General features: G+C 42.6%; 1 protein-coding gene across 1 annotated transcript; it reads left to right on the top strand.

Moving 5' to 3' along the window:
* Window positions 1–6,909: 6,909 nt before the first annotated feature.
* On the top strand, window positions 6,910–8,909 carry LOC121399547 (E3 ubiquitin/ISG15 ligase TRIM25-like). The gene has a single exon (XM_041580689.1). It carries the CDS (start codon window positions 6,925–6,927, stop codon window positions 8,521–8,523), a length of 1,599 nt encoding a protein of 532 aa, XP_041436623.1. The 5' UTR covers window positions 6,910–6,924; the 3' UTR covers window positions 8,524–8,909.
* The last annotated feature ends 6,140 nt before the right edge of the window (window positions 8,910–15,049 follow it).

Raw genomic sequence — 15,049 nt, 5'->3', positions numbered from 1 at the left:
ACCATTCAATCTTCCATTGCTCAACCAACTAAGCATAGTAAAAAACGAAAGGCACATACTATTCCAGATTCAAATTCATCTGATTCTAACTCAACTAGTGATCAAGATAGTGATGTTGAACCAGGCGAAGTTTCTGATACAGAATATTCTTCCGATGACTCAGACACACAGCGTCATTACCGCTCCATTGCAGGCCCAGAAACCGCAAAACGGTTGCTTCGCGAAATGCTAGCTACACTAGAGATTAAGGATGAGACAACAGCCACATCAAAAGTTGACAGGGTGTTAGGGATTCAACCCAAAAAGTGTAGAACCTTTCCGGTTTTTCGATCAATATCTCAGGTGATAGAGACTGAATGGTCAAAACCAGACCACCGCCTCACTCAGACTCAAAGGTTCCAAAACACTTACCCAGTTCCAGAGGAACAACGTAAATTGTGGGACAAGGCCCCTAAAGTTGACTCGGCGGTAGCTCGCTTGTCCAAGAACACAACTCTACCAACAGAGGAAGCGGCTTTCAAGGAGCCGATGGATAAAAAGATGGAGGGGTCCTTGAGGAGAGGTTATACACATGCCACATCGATTCTAAGACCGGCAGTTGCATCGGCGGGATTAGCTCGCACTGCCAGATTTTGGTGCCAAGAATTGCAAAAGAATCCTCCTTCATTAGAGGTCTTACAGGAAAAACTACAACGTCTTAGCTCAGCGTTCGCCTTTTTGGCAGATGCAGCCATGGACACGGTTAGGTTGGCAGCCAAAACCAGTGTCGATACAGTAGTTGCTAGACGAGCACTTTGGTTACGTCATTGGTCTGGAGATACAGCATCCAAGACCAAGTTAATGAACCTAAAATTTACTGGGGACACGCTCTTCGGACCAGACCTCAAGCAGATCATTACCGAAGTTACAGGTGGTAAGAGCACCTTTTTGCCTTCAGGCAAGAAACCCAGATCAGAACAGCCCACTAGATCTTATAATAGACCCTGGAGCTCCCAGGGCCGACCATTTCGTTCCTTTCGGAATCCCACCTTTCGTACTTCACAATCGAGCGGCGACACGAGAAAAGGCAGACAAACCTGGCCCAACCAACAGAGACAGAACAGGAAACCTTTCCCATCAAAGCCCAATTCAGCCTGACTCCAGGCTAGGACAAGCGGGGGTAGGAGGTCGTCTTCAGCAATTTTTTCCAGTATGGCGAGACCACATACAGGACAACTGGGTGCTCACAATCATAGCAGAAGGGTACCGAATTCCATTCGACAGCCTACCTCCTCGCACTTACAAACGCTCATCTACACCAAAAAACTCATCCAAAAGACTCGCTCTGACTACAATAGTAAACGAACTGAAACAAAACAATGTCATTGTGCCAGTACCTGCCGAAGAACGTTACAGAGGTTTCTACTCGAATCTCTGTTTGGTCTTAAAGAAGGAGGGTACCTTCAGACCAGTATTAAACCAAAAAACCTTAAACAGGCAGGTGTCCAAACAGAAATTCCGCATGGAGTCCATCCGATCGGTGGTGATGTCAATGACCCACAATTGTTTCATGACCAAGGTAGACCTTCAGGATGCCTACTTGCATGTACCCATCAGGAGGGCATCCCAACGATATCTCCGGTTCACGGTGCTCGGAGAACATTACCAATTCAAGGCACTTCCTTTCGGCCTTTCCACGGCACCCCGAGTGTTCACGAAAATACTCAGCCCATTGATTGCACACCTCAGGCGTCTAGGAATCTCAGTCACACCTTATCTGGACGACCTCCTAATCAGAGCTCCGTCCTACGACCAGAGTCACAACGACACCCAAATTTGTGTCACAATACTCCAACAACACGGTTGGATAATAAATTACAGAAAAAGTCACCTCACACCCACACAGCAAATTCAATTTTTGGGAATGTTGTTCGACTCATCCCGTCAGACTACATCTCTGCCCTTGGAGAAGATTCAAACAATCGTACACGCTGCTAAACAAGTCTGCACTCAGACCACTATTTCGGCGGAACGCTGCCTCCAGTTATTAGGCTACATGGTAGCAGCATTGGAAGCACTAACTTTCGGCAGATTCCGCATGAGAGACTTTCAGAATCACTTTCTACGCCTTTGGAACAAGAACCACTCCAACTTGTCGCAACAAATTCCACTTACCATGCAAGTCAAACGTTCACTGACTTGCCTCAAAATCTTTCCCAAGGCAAGACATGGGCCTTACCCCAGTGGACCGTACTGACCACAGACGCCAGCCTCACCGGCTGGGGGGCAACTTGGCCACCTCGAACTTGCTAAGGGACATGGTCACAAGCAGAATCAAAACTTCCTATAAACGTGTTGGAAATCAGAGCAATACGAAATGCCAAAGCTCATTGGTCTCCAGACTTACAAAACATGCCACTACGCATTCAGTCCGACAATGCCACCGCAGTAGCCTACCTCAACAAGCAGGGGGGAACCCGCAGCAACAGAGCGATGAGGGAGGTAGCGCAAATACTCACCTGGGACGAGCTTCATGTTCCAGCCATCTCTGCAGTCTTTATTCCGGGCGTACTAAACTGGGAGGCAGATTACCTCAGCCGCCAGCGGATAGACCAGGGAGAGTGGTCTCTCCGCTTGGACGTCTTCTCGCAGTTGGTAACCAGATGGGGAAGACCAGACATAGACATGTTTGCGTCAAGACACAATTTCAAAGTTCCTACCTACTGCGCCAGGTCACAGGACCGGAAGGCGGCTTACGTAGACGCATTAGTGATACCGTGGATTTTCAAGAGAGTCTATGCCTTCCCTCAACTAGCACTTCTTCCAAGGGTGATACGCAAGATCCGGCTGGAACGGACAGAAACCATTCTCATTGCCCCGGATTGGCCGCGGAGACCTTGGTACTCCGAACTCATCAACATGTCAGCAGCTCCACCATGGCAGCTGCCTCTCACACCAGATTTGCTCACTCAAGGACCGATAAAGCACGACAACCTGCAGCGGTTGCATTTGACGGCTTGGCTGTTGAAACCGAGTTGTGGCGTTCCAAAGGGTTTTTGAAAGAAGCCACTGACATTCTGTTGAAAGCCAGAAAGCGGTCCACATCTAGAGTCTATCACAGGACTTGGAAAGCTTTCATAGACTGGTGTGAACCCAGGCAGTTTCAGTGGCAGCAAGCGTCAGTTCCAACAATTGTTGAATTCCTTACTCAGGGGCTCCATTTAGGTCTCTCCTTAGCAACCCTCAAAGGCCAGATCTCAGCACTTTCTATTCTCCTACAACGTCAGTGGGCGAGGGAACCAGATGTATTGCAGTTCATGCAGGGAGTGGGTAAGGTTAGGCCTCCATACAGGGACCCAACGCCACCCTGGGATCTTACACTTGTTCTCAATGTATTACAGGGTCCCCCGTTTGCGCCTTTGGCTTCCTGCTCGCTTAAATTTCTTACCTGGAAGATGACATTTCTCTTAGCCATTACCTCAGCAAAACGGGTTTCTGACATGGCAGCCCTATCTTGTAAGGAACCCTGGCTTATTTTGCATCAGGACAGGGCAGTTTTCCGGACTATTCCAGCTTTCCAGCCCAAGGTGGTTTCTGCTTTCCACATAAATGAGGAAATTAATCTTCCTTCCTTCTGCCCTAGGCCAGCTAATCCCAAGGAAAAGGCACTACATAAACTAGACGTAGTGAGAGCGGTTCGCTATTACCTAGACAGATCCAAAGATTATAGGAAGTCGGATACCTTTTTAGTTACATATGGTCAGAACAAGGGGTCACCTGCTTCTAAACGAACCATTGCTAGATGGCTGGTTGAGACAATCAATTGTGCTTATGACCTTAGTCACAAACCTAGGCCCTTCAAGGTCCGAGCTCATTCTACCAGAGCACTCAGTGCATCCTGGGCCTTGTATAATCTTGCCACTCCAGAACAAATCTGTAAGGCAGCCACTTGGGCTTCTTTGTCTACATTTGCAAAATTTTATAGACTTCATGTGTTTCATTCAACTCCTGCTGCGTTTGGTAGAAAAGTACTTCAAGCAGTTGTGAGGAAACAGTAAATTGAACCCAGCCCTAAAAAAGATGGGACAGCTTTCGGACGTCCCCATGGTTGCTGCACTGACAGGAAGGGCCGTTCTAGAGAAAGATGGATTTTCGACTTACCGGAAAATCTTTTTCTAGACGGCCTGGACTGTCAGTGCCGTAAGCCCCACCCTTTTCATTACTGTTCGATATTGTTGCCTGTTGGCGAGTTAATACTGTTGTTATTGTGAATCTCTTCTCGCTCTTTCTCTGCTATCCTTTTTCTTCTCCTAACTGAGCTGACAGACCAAACTGAGGGGAATCAGGAGGAGCACGAGCTTATATGAAGAGGGCGGAGTCGAGATTCAAATTTTTTTCTTCTGTCCTGCCTCCGGAGGTGGATACTTAACCCCATGGTTGCTGCACTGACAGCCCAGGCCGTCTAGAAAAAGATTTTCCGGTAAGTCGAAAATCTATCTTTGCTGCTGAAGGTTTATGAATGAGTATAAATGAGTATAAGAGATTAGTAACTTAAATGCTTAAAGGGATTCTGACATGATTTTTATGGTGTTGTTTTTATTTCTAAATGACACTGTTTACACTGCAAATAATTCACTCAATATAAAATGTCATTCCTGAACCAGCAAGTGTATTTAGTTGTAATATTGGTGTTGTCGGGCTAATTGTGTGAATATTTAATGAAATTATATAAAATTATTTAAAAGAATTTAAGGCTCCTTATTAGTAATAAAGAGGAGGAGTCTTAAATAATATATGCCCAACTCTGAATTCGATATCGAGCTTTCCCAATCAATTGGTACAAAGTAAAAAAATCATGACAATTATTTAATAAAATAATTGATTTATTTAAATATGAATATGACAAAAAAAATGAAATTATTACTTCTTACAAAAAAAATCTATTAAACACTCCCTGATATACATTCAATGATTAATCAAAAGGAAAATTGACCAATAGATATTACTTAATAAACGGCAAGCATCCACAAGATAATATATACTTTCACTTCTTAATACTTAATAACAAGGTATTATATAGATTAGAATCAAAGGAGGATTATATAACTGATTCTGATTTGCTAAGGAATTCTGTCCTTAAATTTTCTTATTTCCCCATTAAATCGTTAACTTGGATATCATATATATATATATATATATATATATATATATATATATATATATATATATATATATATATATATATATATATATATATATTAATGAAAAATAAAATGGACCCAAATTAAACAGATTATTCCCAGTTTGCAATTCTGGGAAAGTCAATGTTTAGGGTATGACTATAATACACATAGGAATAATAAATATCCAAGCATACAACTTAATCGAGAAAAAGTATAACAAAAATTTATATTTACCAGATGTAGAGTTTTCACTGGCCTGTGATGTCACCCTGATCTCACTTTCTGGATCTTTAAAACCCACTGGTTCTTTTCTTTTTAGTTGGAGAATGAGTCTTCTTATAGTTGAGAGTCTCCAAGTAGTTTTTAGATTTCCTTCCTTCTCTTTCTTTCAGATGTAGAGTTTTCTTCTTCAGTCAGCCCTCCTTTTCTTATCCTCTCCCTTTCCTTCTAGTCCTCTTAACTTATCCCACATCTCTATCTAAAACTCCACCCCTGGGATTTATCAACTAACCAACTGGCATTAAAGGATAGTCTTTAAAGTTAAACTATCACCAGTTGATCTAAATATTTGTTATAGTGACCTCTGGACCCGTGATGTCCTCCACCATCTGTAGATGGCACTGTTTCCTCAAATATTGTGGCCTGAGAAATATTCAGAAAATATAAAATAGCCTTTGACCTTTCTTAATTTGATGTTACACATTATTGCTGACATTGCTTCGGACTAGAACAATGCTGTGTAACCCCTTAATACCTTCAGTACACATACAATATACTTGTGAACACACTAGCCATTCAAAATTGGTTTGTCTTTGATTAATTATTACCCTCTCAAACGGGTGTGCTCTATACTGTGGATAGTTTGTAAAATCCTTCAAGGTGTTCTCATCTTATTCACACAGACACCAAGGATTATACAACCTTTGAGATTTGCTTTAAGCACAAAGGTTATACACCTGTGTTAGGAGTCTGATAAAACATCCTTTTCAGAACAGAAGTTTCTTACCAACTAAACATTAATTTATATAAAACAAAATATAACATTCATTACTCAACACTATATGATTAATCAAATATGCATAATATCAATCATGAATATGTATTCTATTGAATAAAATAATCATACGTTATCATTAATAAACCTGAATATTCTTATAGTTAATATTCATCTTATTTGAAAATCCGACAGTGTGTAGGTGCATCTCAGGTCATTTTGCCTGGTCATGTGATTTCAGAAAGAGCCAGCACTTTAGGATGGAGCTGCTTTCTGGCAGGCTGTTGTTTCTCCTACTCAATGTAACTGAATGTGTCTCAGTGGGACCTGGATTTTACTATTGAGTGTTGTTCTTAGATCTAACAGGCAGCTGTTATCTGGTTACCTTCCCATTGTTCTGTTGTTAGGCTGATTGGGGGAGGGGTGATATCACTCCAACTTGCAGTACAGCAGTAAAGAGTGACTGAAGTTTATCAGAGCACAAGTCACATGACTGGGGGCAGCTGGGAAACTGACAATATGTCTAGCCCCATGTCTATTCTCAAAATTCGATATTAAAAAAATCTGTTTGCTCTTTTGAAAAATGGATTAACTGATGCGTTTTGAAAAAAACATGTTTTCCCATGACTATATCCCTTTAACATACAGATAGACTCCAAGTAAAACATTTTGCTGCACCCTGTGTGAGAAGAGGAAATAAAACAAGTCCCTCTGGTTATAGAGAGAGAGAGTAAAGTTCATTTTCATTTCTTGTTCCTGATTTCAGTGATGGCGGCTGCTGATCTGAGAGACGAGCTGAGCTGCTCCATCTGTACGAGCATTTATACTGATCCTGTATCCCTGCCGTGTGGCCATAACTTCTGCCAGGGCTGTATTGAGAGAACATGGGACATCCAGGAGGAAACTTTCCTTGAAAATCCTTCCTGCCCTGAATGTAGAAAGAGATTTAGTAGGAGTAGGAGACCGGAACTGACAACAGACTGGAAGCTGCGTGACCTGGTGGAGAGATTCTGTCCTACTGAGACAGAGCCGGGGGAGACTGGGATCTTCTGCACCTACTGTGTCCTCTCTCCTGTACCTGCTGCTAAATCCTGTCTCCTGTGTGAGGCTTCTCTGTGTGATACCCACCTGAGGGGGCACAGCAAGTCAGCAGAACATGTACTGACCCAACCCACCAACTCCTTTATGGGGAGAAAATGTTCTGTACATCACAAGGTTCTGGAGTATTACTGCTGTGAGGAGTCTGTCTGTGTCTGTGTGTCCTGCTGTCTGGCCGGAGAGCACAGGGGCCACAGGGTGGAGCTGCTGAGTGAGGCCTCTGAGAAGAAGAAAGAGACACTGAGGAAAGTTGTGGAGAAACTGAGGCCAGAGAGAGAGGAGACTGAGAGAGGAGCCCAGAGACTGCAGGAGCGCAGGAGAGAAGTGGCAGAAAAAGCAGCCGGTGAGACAGAGAGAGTCACTGCCCTGTTTAGAGACATCAGGGAACAGCTGGAAGCCCTAGAGAAGCGACTCCTGAGTGACATCTCCAGCCAGAAAGAGAAGCTCTCACTCCCACTCACTGATCTGATGGAGCAGCTGGAAATAAAGAAGGACGAGCTGTCCAGGAAGATCCGTCACATTGAGGAGCTGTGCAACATGGCAGATCCACTCACTGTCCTACAGGAACGGGAATCACATGGAGCTGCAGATAATGAGGGGGGCAGAGAGAGACATGATATAAAGGTCCCTGCTGTAGGGGATCTGGATGTGGATCTGATCTCAGAGACATTACTCACAGGCTTAGCTGCCATTGTGACTGGGGTAAAGGGAAGGTGGATCTATGGGCAGGAGGCTACAGACCTGTTACTGGATATAAACACGGCTGGGAATCTTGTATCTGTATCAGGGGACAGGAAATCTGCTTCCTACTCACTCATATACCGGTGTCACCCACAAACCACAGAGAGATTTCAGGTTTATCCTCAGACTTTAAGCAGCAGGAGTTTCCTCTCAGGGCGACATTACTGGGAAGTGGAGGGCAGTGAATTAGGGGGCTGGGGGGTAGGGGTGGCCTATCCCAGTATAGAGAGGAGAGGGGGTCAGTCCGGCATTGGGAATAATAACAAGTCCTGGTGTTTGTGGAGATGGAATAATAAATATACAGTGAGACATGACAGTAAAGACACAGAGTTACCCCACGTCTCTTCCTGCAGGAGAATCAGGATCTCATTGGACTATGAGGCCGGACGTCTGTCCTTTTATGAGCTGAGTGAGCCAATCAGACACTTACACACCTTCACTGCCACATTCACTGAGCCCCTTCATGCTGCATTCTGGGTATGGGGGGATGATGATGATGATGGTGCCTGGGTGAGAATCATTAGTTAGGGAACTGCCCAATATTAAAGGGATTGTTCACCTTCCAAACACTTTTTTCAATTCAGTTGTTTTTAGATTGTTCTCCAGAAATAAAGACTTTTTTCAATTACTTTCCATTACCGTATATACTCGAGTATAAGCCGAGTTTTTTAGCCCCCAAAATATGCTGAAAAACTCTACCTCGGCTTAAACTCGGGTCAAACGCGAAAACGAACGCTGGCATCTAAGAATAGTCGCTGGCGTCCAAGAATAGTCTCCAAGAATGTTCGACAGCGTCCAAGAATGGTCGCCGGCATCCAAAAACGAGACGTCGGCACCTACAATGGGGGCAGAACCCCTCAATTTTTTGATTGAAACTTACCAGAAGCTGCTGCATTTCTCACCCTAGGCTTATACTCGAGTCAATAAGCTTTCCCAGTTTTTGGAGGTAAAATTAGGCACCTCGGCTTATACTCGGGACGGCTTATACTCGAGTATATACAGTATTTATTTTTTACGTTTTTTTCCAAAATCTAAGTGTAAAGTTGAATGTCTGTCTCTGATGTTTGAGTCTGACAGCTCAGTAATTTAGGTGCAGATTCTGAACTGTTACAATTTTACAACATTGAGTTGATCCATTTCTCAGCAGCATCTCTGGAGTATCAGTAACTATTGTATCAAGTCTAACAGCTGCCTGTAATGAAACCCAGAGATTCTGCTCAGCAGGGACAAAGATAAAAAATGTATCAACTAAATGTATCCATTTAGAACAGTTTACAGGGTCGGTGACCCCCCCCTCCCAGAGCTGCTTTAGAAGGAGAGAAATTACACTTTACACTTCAATATTAGGAAAACCGTCACGCATAGAAAATAGAAAGTCATTGGAAAAAGTTGTTATTTCAGGTGATTTGTCTGAAACCAAGTAGTTGTTTGAAGGTGAACCACCCCTTTAAACCCATTGCCAGAGTTGCCCTTAGCCCAGTGATCTCTGGAAAGGGAAGAAGGAAGGAGAACTAAACCCTAAAACTGATCATTAACTCTTTACTAACTTTCCCAGCTCTTACTTGTGTTTCACTTATATCCAGCAGTATTCCTAGTTTTGTGTGTCCCTCTGAAAACAAATGCCTGAAATAAGGAAAAATAAAAGTTATTATTAAAAAAAATTATCTGATGAAAGATAAAAAGAGACAGATAGGAAAGAGTTAATTTTAAAACTGGGGCGAGAGGCTAAGGGAGAAGAAGCTAAATGAAACGTCACAAGGAGAATACAAAGAGGCAGGAGGAGTGACACAGGGAGAATTTGCAGTATAGATGGAAAAGTAAGGGTTAATCATATAAACTGCAATATAAACAGCACAGGGATAGAGAGAATTTGGGCTGTCCATCTGTCTGTCTGTCCACTGCATTGCTCTGTACTCTTACTAAGCTTGTATTAGCAAAACTGGGCCGTATTTTGTGGGACAGTCTCGATTTTGACAGCTCAACTCACAGTCCCGAGTTTGTTAATGATATGTCCCGACTTTCTCTTTGATCTCCTGCACTGAACAGCCGGAAACAGATACAAAGTTTTAATTGGCTTTTGGCAGAGAGATCAGAATAGATATTTAGATTTTTTTTTAAAATTCTGATTTATTAGAAATTTCAAAAGGGTTACAGAAAGAAGAAAAGGGGTAATACACTCCGGGAGTCAAAGAAAAGAATACAGTATCCATTTGGTCATACATCATATAGTATCACAGTGATATGGAGGGAACAACATTGCATCCCCGAGTGTAATAAGAACCGTCAATGTCAACATAAGGCAATCATTGTAAAAGGGAGAGGAGAAAGGAAAGAAAAGGAAGAAATATGAGAAAAGGAAAAGGGAAGAGATAGAAATCTTCTAGCAGACATGAATATCTCTCGCACAGGATGCATCATAGATAGGGGTCTTAGAGTCCAGAAGCTAATTCCACCATTTAAATATCCATATAAACTGTCAAATCTACATAATGCATACAATAACAATGATGCACCTACCCTGTTATAGTGAAGTGTGTACAGGGATCCTCCAGACGAGAGAAGCCCCACCGGACCACATCCACATGCAGAACCTACAATGTATTAGCTAATGCTTGGAAATCGAGCTGAACCGAAATCCCAGTACTACTGCTTCCCTATGAGTGACAGGCCAAATCAGGAAACACATCCCATCTCCAAATACACCACCAAAGTCAAGGCTGCCTAAGTCCGCGTCAGCAGGTCATATTTAGCCGAATTTTTAAACTGTACCCAATAAAACCATTTCTGATTATATTTCTCTATGTCTTGTGCGGATGATGCTTTGCATCCTTCGAACCTTTCAATCTCAGAAATCTTCCGTAACCAATCCCGTAACCTGGGGTGAGTACGTTGTTTCCAGTTTATGGGAATAAGTAGTTTAGCCGTATCTAACAAGATTGGCACCAGAGATTTGCGATAAGCCCTAATTGAAGTGGAAGTGTGGTGGAGAAGTATCTCCAGGGGTTCATTAGGGACGTCCACATCCGTGAGTTCTTTAACGACATCTCTTATCTGAGACCAATAATTTGTCAGACCCGGGCATCCCCAGAAGATGTGAGACAGGGTCCCAACTCCTTCATCGCATCTCCAACATGAAGGTGAAAGTGTGCGCAATATCTTGGCCAATTTAGCCGGAGTCCTATACCATTGACTTAACAATTTATAATTGAGTTCCTGAATTTTGCAGCAGGTCGAAGTTGAGTGCGCTAAACGAACAATCTTATCCCAATCTCTCTCCTCCAGTCTTACTCCCAACTCCGCCTCCCATTTAAGCTTAAAGATAACTTTCGGCGGGTCTGTAACACTTAGGATGCATTGATATAGGTAGGAGATCGTTCTATGTGGAGTATCTTTTGATTCCCAAAGAATTTCTACCTGCGTAGGAGGTTCAGTAGTCGTTAAATGCAAGCGTCGGGAGAATATAAAATGTCTCACCTGCTCTAACCGAAATATATCCATAGGAGATGGGGGGACATTAGGAAATAGAACTTCCCATTGTAGTGTCAAAAAGAAGAGATTGAATCCCAAAGTGTCTCCTCAAGGTCCATCCGACATTAGCGCGTGGATTTAATCCCGGGGGGAAAGTAGGGTTGCCGAAAATAGGTGTGTATCTAGAGGGTGTATGTATCCACTTTCCCGTCATGACTAATTTATCCCAAATTTGAAGGGTGTAAAGTATCTTAGAGTCAGTTTTGTCAGTTATGCGTCTCTCAGTTGATGTCAACCAAGGTAAAGCCATCAGTGGAGTCAGTGAAGATTCTTGTTCTATACTTGGGGGCCGATTCACTAAGGGTCGAATTTCGAAGTAAAAAATACTTCGAAATTCGACCCTCGAATTGAAATCCTTCGACTTCGAATATCGAAGTCGAAGGATTTAGCGCTAAACGTTCATTCGATCGATCGAAGGATTTTCCGTTTCGATCGAACGATTAAATCCTTCGAATCGAACGATTCGAAGGATTTTAATCCAACGATCGAAGGAAAATCCTTCGATCAAAAAAAGTTTAGCAAGCCTATGGGGACCTTCCCCATAGGCTAACATTGACTTCGGTAGGTTTTATCTGCCGAAGTAGGGGGTCGAAGTTTTTTTTAAAGGGAAAGTACTTCGACTATCGAATGGTCGAATAGTCGAACGATTTTTACTTCGAATCGTTCGATTTCCTTCGAATTCGAACGAATTTAACCAATTCGATGGTCGAAGTACCCAAAAAATACTTCGAAATTCGAATTTTTTTCATTCGAATCCTTCACTCGAGCTTAGTGAATCGGCCCCCTAGTGTGATGGAAGGCCCAATGAAAACACCTATTAACTTGTGCAGCTTTTAAATATGCTTCCCAATCTGGAAGTCCAACGCCTCCGTTCCGCTTTAGAGCCGACAGTTTAGTGGCGGCTATTCTGGGATTTTTACGATTCCAAATATAGTTGATAATCAGGCTTTTCAATATCCGTAGGATGTGTTTGGGGGGTGGGTAAGGGATGGTCTGGAATAAGTATAAAAATCTCGGCAATATGTTCATTTTAGTCACTTTCCCAGGCCTTCAAATCCAGTCTCACCTTATCTAACAATGTCTCATAGTTCGTTTTCACAGTATGAACAATAGAAGAGAATATTGCCAATCCCAGGTAAGTAATATGTGTTTGGGTGTATTTAAAGGGGAAATTTGTCATAAGATCGTAGTATTCTTGTTTGGGCAAGGAGATGTTTAACACCTCCGATTTGGTCAAGTTTATTTTAAAATTGCTAAGTTTAGTAAACCGGTCAAATTCCCTCAATAAATTAGGTAAAGATATACGTGGATTGCGGAAGAAAAATAAAAGATCATCTGCATATGCAGCAATTTTATGGGTGGTGTCCTTCGCAACTAGTCCTGAAATTTTGGGGTTTGCCCTAATTTCATTCAAGAAGCCTTAAATTGATAAAGCAAACAAAAGGGGTGAAAGAGGGCATGCTTGACGGGTCCCATTACGAATTAAAAAGGGGTTGGAGAGTGTACCATTTATTTTGAGTCTAGCGTATGGGGACGTGTAGAGTGTCATAATCCATGACATCATTTGGGGACCTATCCCTACCGTCCGTAGGGACTCTGCCAGGAAGGACCAGTCCACTCTATCGAACGCCTTTTTGGCGTCCGTAGAGAGAATCATAAATGGAATCTTTTGTTTCTGGCTAAAATGCATAAGGGAGAATAATTTATTAGTATTATCTCTAGCCTCACGACCCTGAACAAAGCCTACTTGTTCCTCATTAATGAGGGACGGAAGCAGTTTCTGGAGGCGTTGAGCAAGCACTTTAGAATACAATTTCAGGTCCACATTGAGAAGGGAGATTGGTCGGTATCCCCCCGGGTCTTGTGGGTCCTTACCTTTTTTTATGGAGATAGTTAGATATTTTTGTAACAATTTAAGATAAGCAGGTCTCTTGGGAAAACTGACTTGCCGTTTAAAGGGCAATTCACTTTCATTAGTAAAACTGTAATAACACATGGTAATTAGGGGGTGTGGCCATAAAATGGGAGTGTTCAAAAATGTATCCCGAACTGCGTGTAGCAAAACTTTTTGTCCCTCTTTCTATTTTCAAAATGTTGGGAGGTGTGTGATCCAACCAACAACTGCCCCAAGACATTAGTTCTGAATCTGAGTTTGTGGTTGGTTTGAAATCTGTAGGATTTAAAGGGGCACTAATGACTGGTGGGCCCTTCACATCAGGATCTCTGCTGGGCCCTTTGTATCCCAGTCCAAGCCCTGGCTACTTAAGGAAACATCTGTGAGCCAAGTTATGACATTGCCCCACACAATAGGCTCATTTACATCCACTAGTCACTCCTGCACTTTCCCCCCACTGACTTGTACAATAAAACTCTTTCATTAAATGAACTTGCACCTCAATGTGCTCCTTGTACTTCCTATAGTTCTGCTCATTCCTTCCTTCTGTTCCAAACTGATAAGGATATTAGAAGTCACTGAGGGGTTGTTCTGTGACCATATAAAGGCACAAGGCTGCAGGCAGAGTTATACAGGGAACTCTGAGTATCACTCATGTATTATAAGGGATAATGTACCCCCTACTGTAAATGATAAGGATATTAGAAGTCACTGAGGGGTTGTTCTGTGACCATATAAAGGCACAAGGCTGCAGGCTGAGTTATACAGGGAACTCTGAGTATCACTCATGTATTATAAGGGGTAATGTACCCCCTACTGTAAATGATAAGGATATTAGAAGTCACTGAGGGGCTCTGTGACTATATAAAGACACAAGGCTGCAGGCTGAGTTATACAGGGAACTCTGAGTATCACTCATGTATTATAAGGGGTAATGTACCCCCTACTGTAAATGATAAGGATATTAGAAGTCACTGAGGGGTTGTTCTGTGACCATATAAAGGCACAAGGCTGCAGGCTGAGTTATACAGGGAACTCTGAGTATCACTCATGTATTATAAGGGATAATGTACCCCCTACTGTAAATGATAAGGATATTAGAAGTCACTGAGGGGTTGTTCTGTGACCATATAAAGACACAAGGCTGCAGGCTGAGTTATACAGGGAACTCTGAGTATCACTCATGTATTATAAGGGATAATGTACCCCCTACTGTAAATGATAAGGATATTAGAAGTCACTGAGGGGTTGTTCTGTGACCATATAAAGGCACAAGGCTGCAGGCTGAGTTATACAGGGAACTCTGAGTATCACTCATGTATTATAAGGGATAATGTACCCCCTACTGTAAATGATAAGGATATTAGAAGTCACTGAGGGGTTGTTCTGTGACCATATAAAGGCACAAGGCTGCAGGCTGAGTTATACAGGGAACTCTGAGTATCACTCATGTATTATAAGGATAATGTACCCCCTACTGTAAATGATAAGGATATTAGAAGTCACTGAGGGGCTCTGTGACTATATAAAGACACAAGGCTGCAGGCTGAGTTATACAGAAGACATTGTCAGGTTAGTGACAGTGAGTATATAAGGGGCAGATTATTGTTCCTTACATCACATATTGTTATA

This window comes from Xenopus laevis, chromosome 1S (genome assembly GCF_017654675.1).
Source record: "Xenopus laevis strain J_2021 chromosome 1S, Xenopus_laevis_v10.1, whole genome shotgun sequence".
NCBI classification, from domain to species: Eukaryota; Metazoa; Chordata; class Amphibia; order Anura; family Pipidae; genus Xenopus; species Xenopus laevis.
The sequence above is the reverse complement of the archived record's forward strand: the minus strand, read 5'-3'. Positions and strand labels throughout refer to the sequence as shown.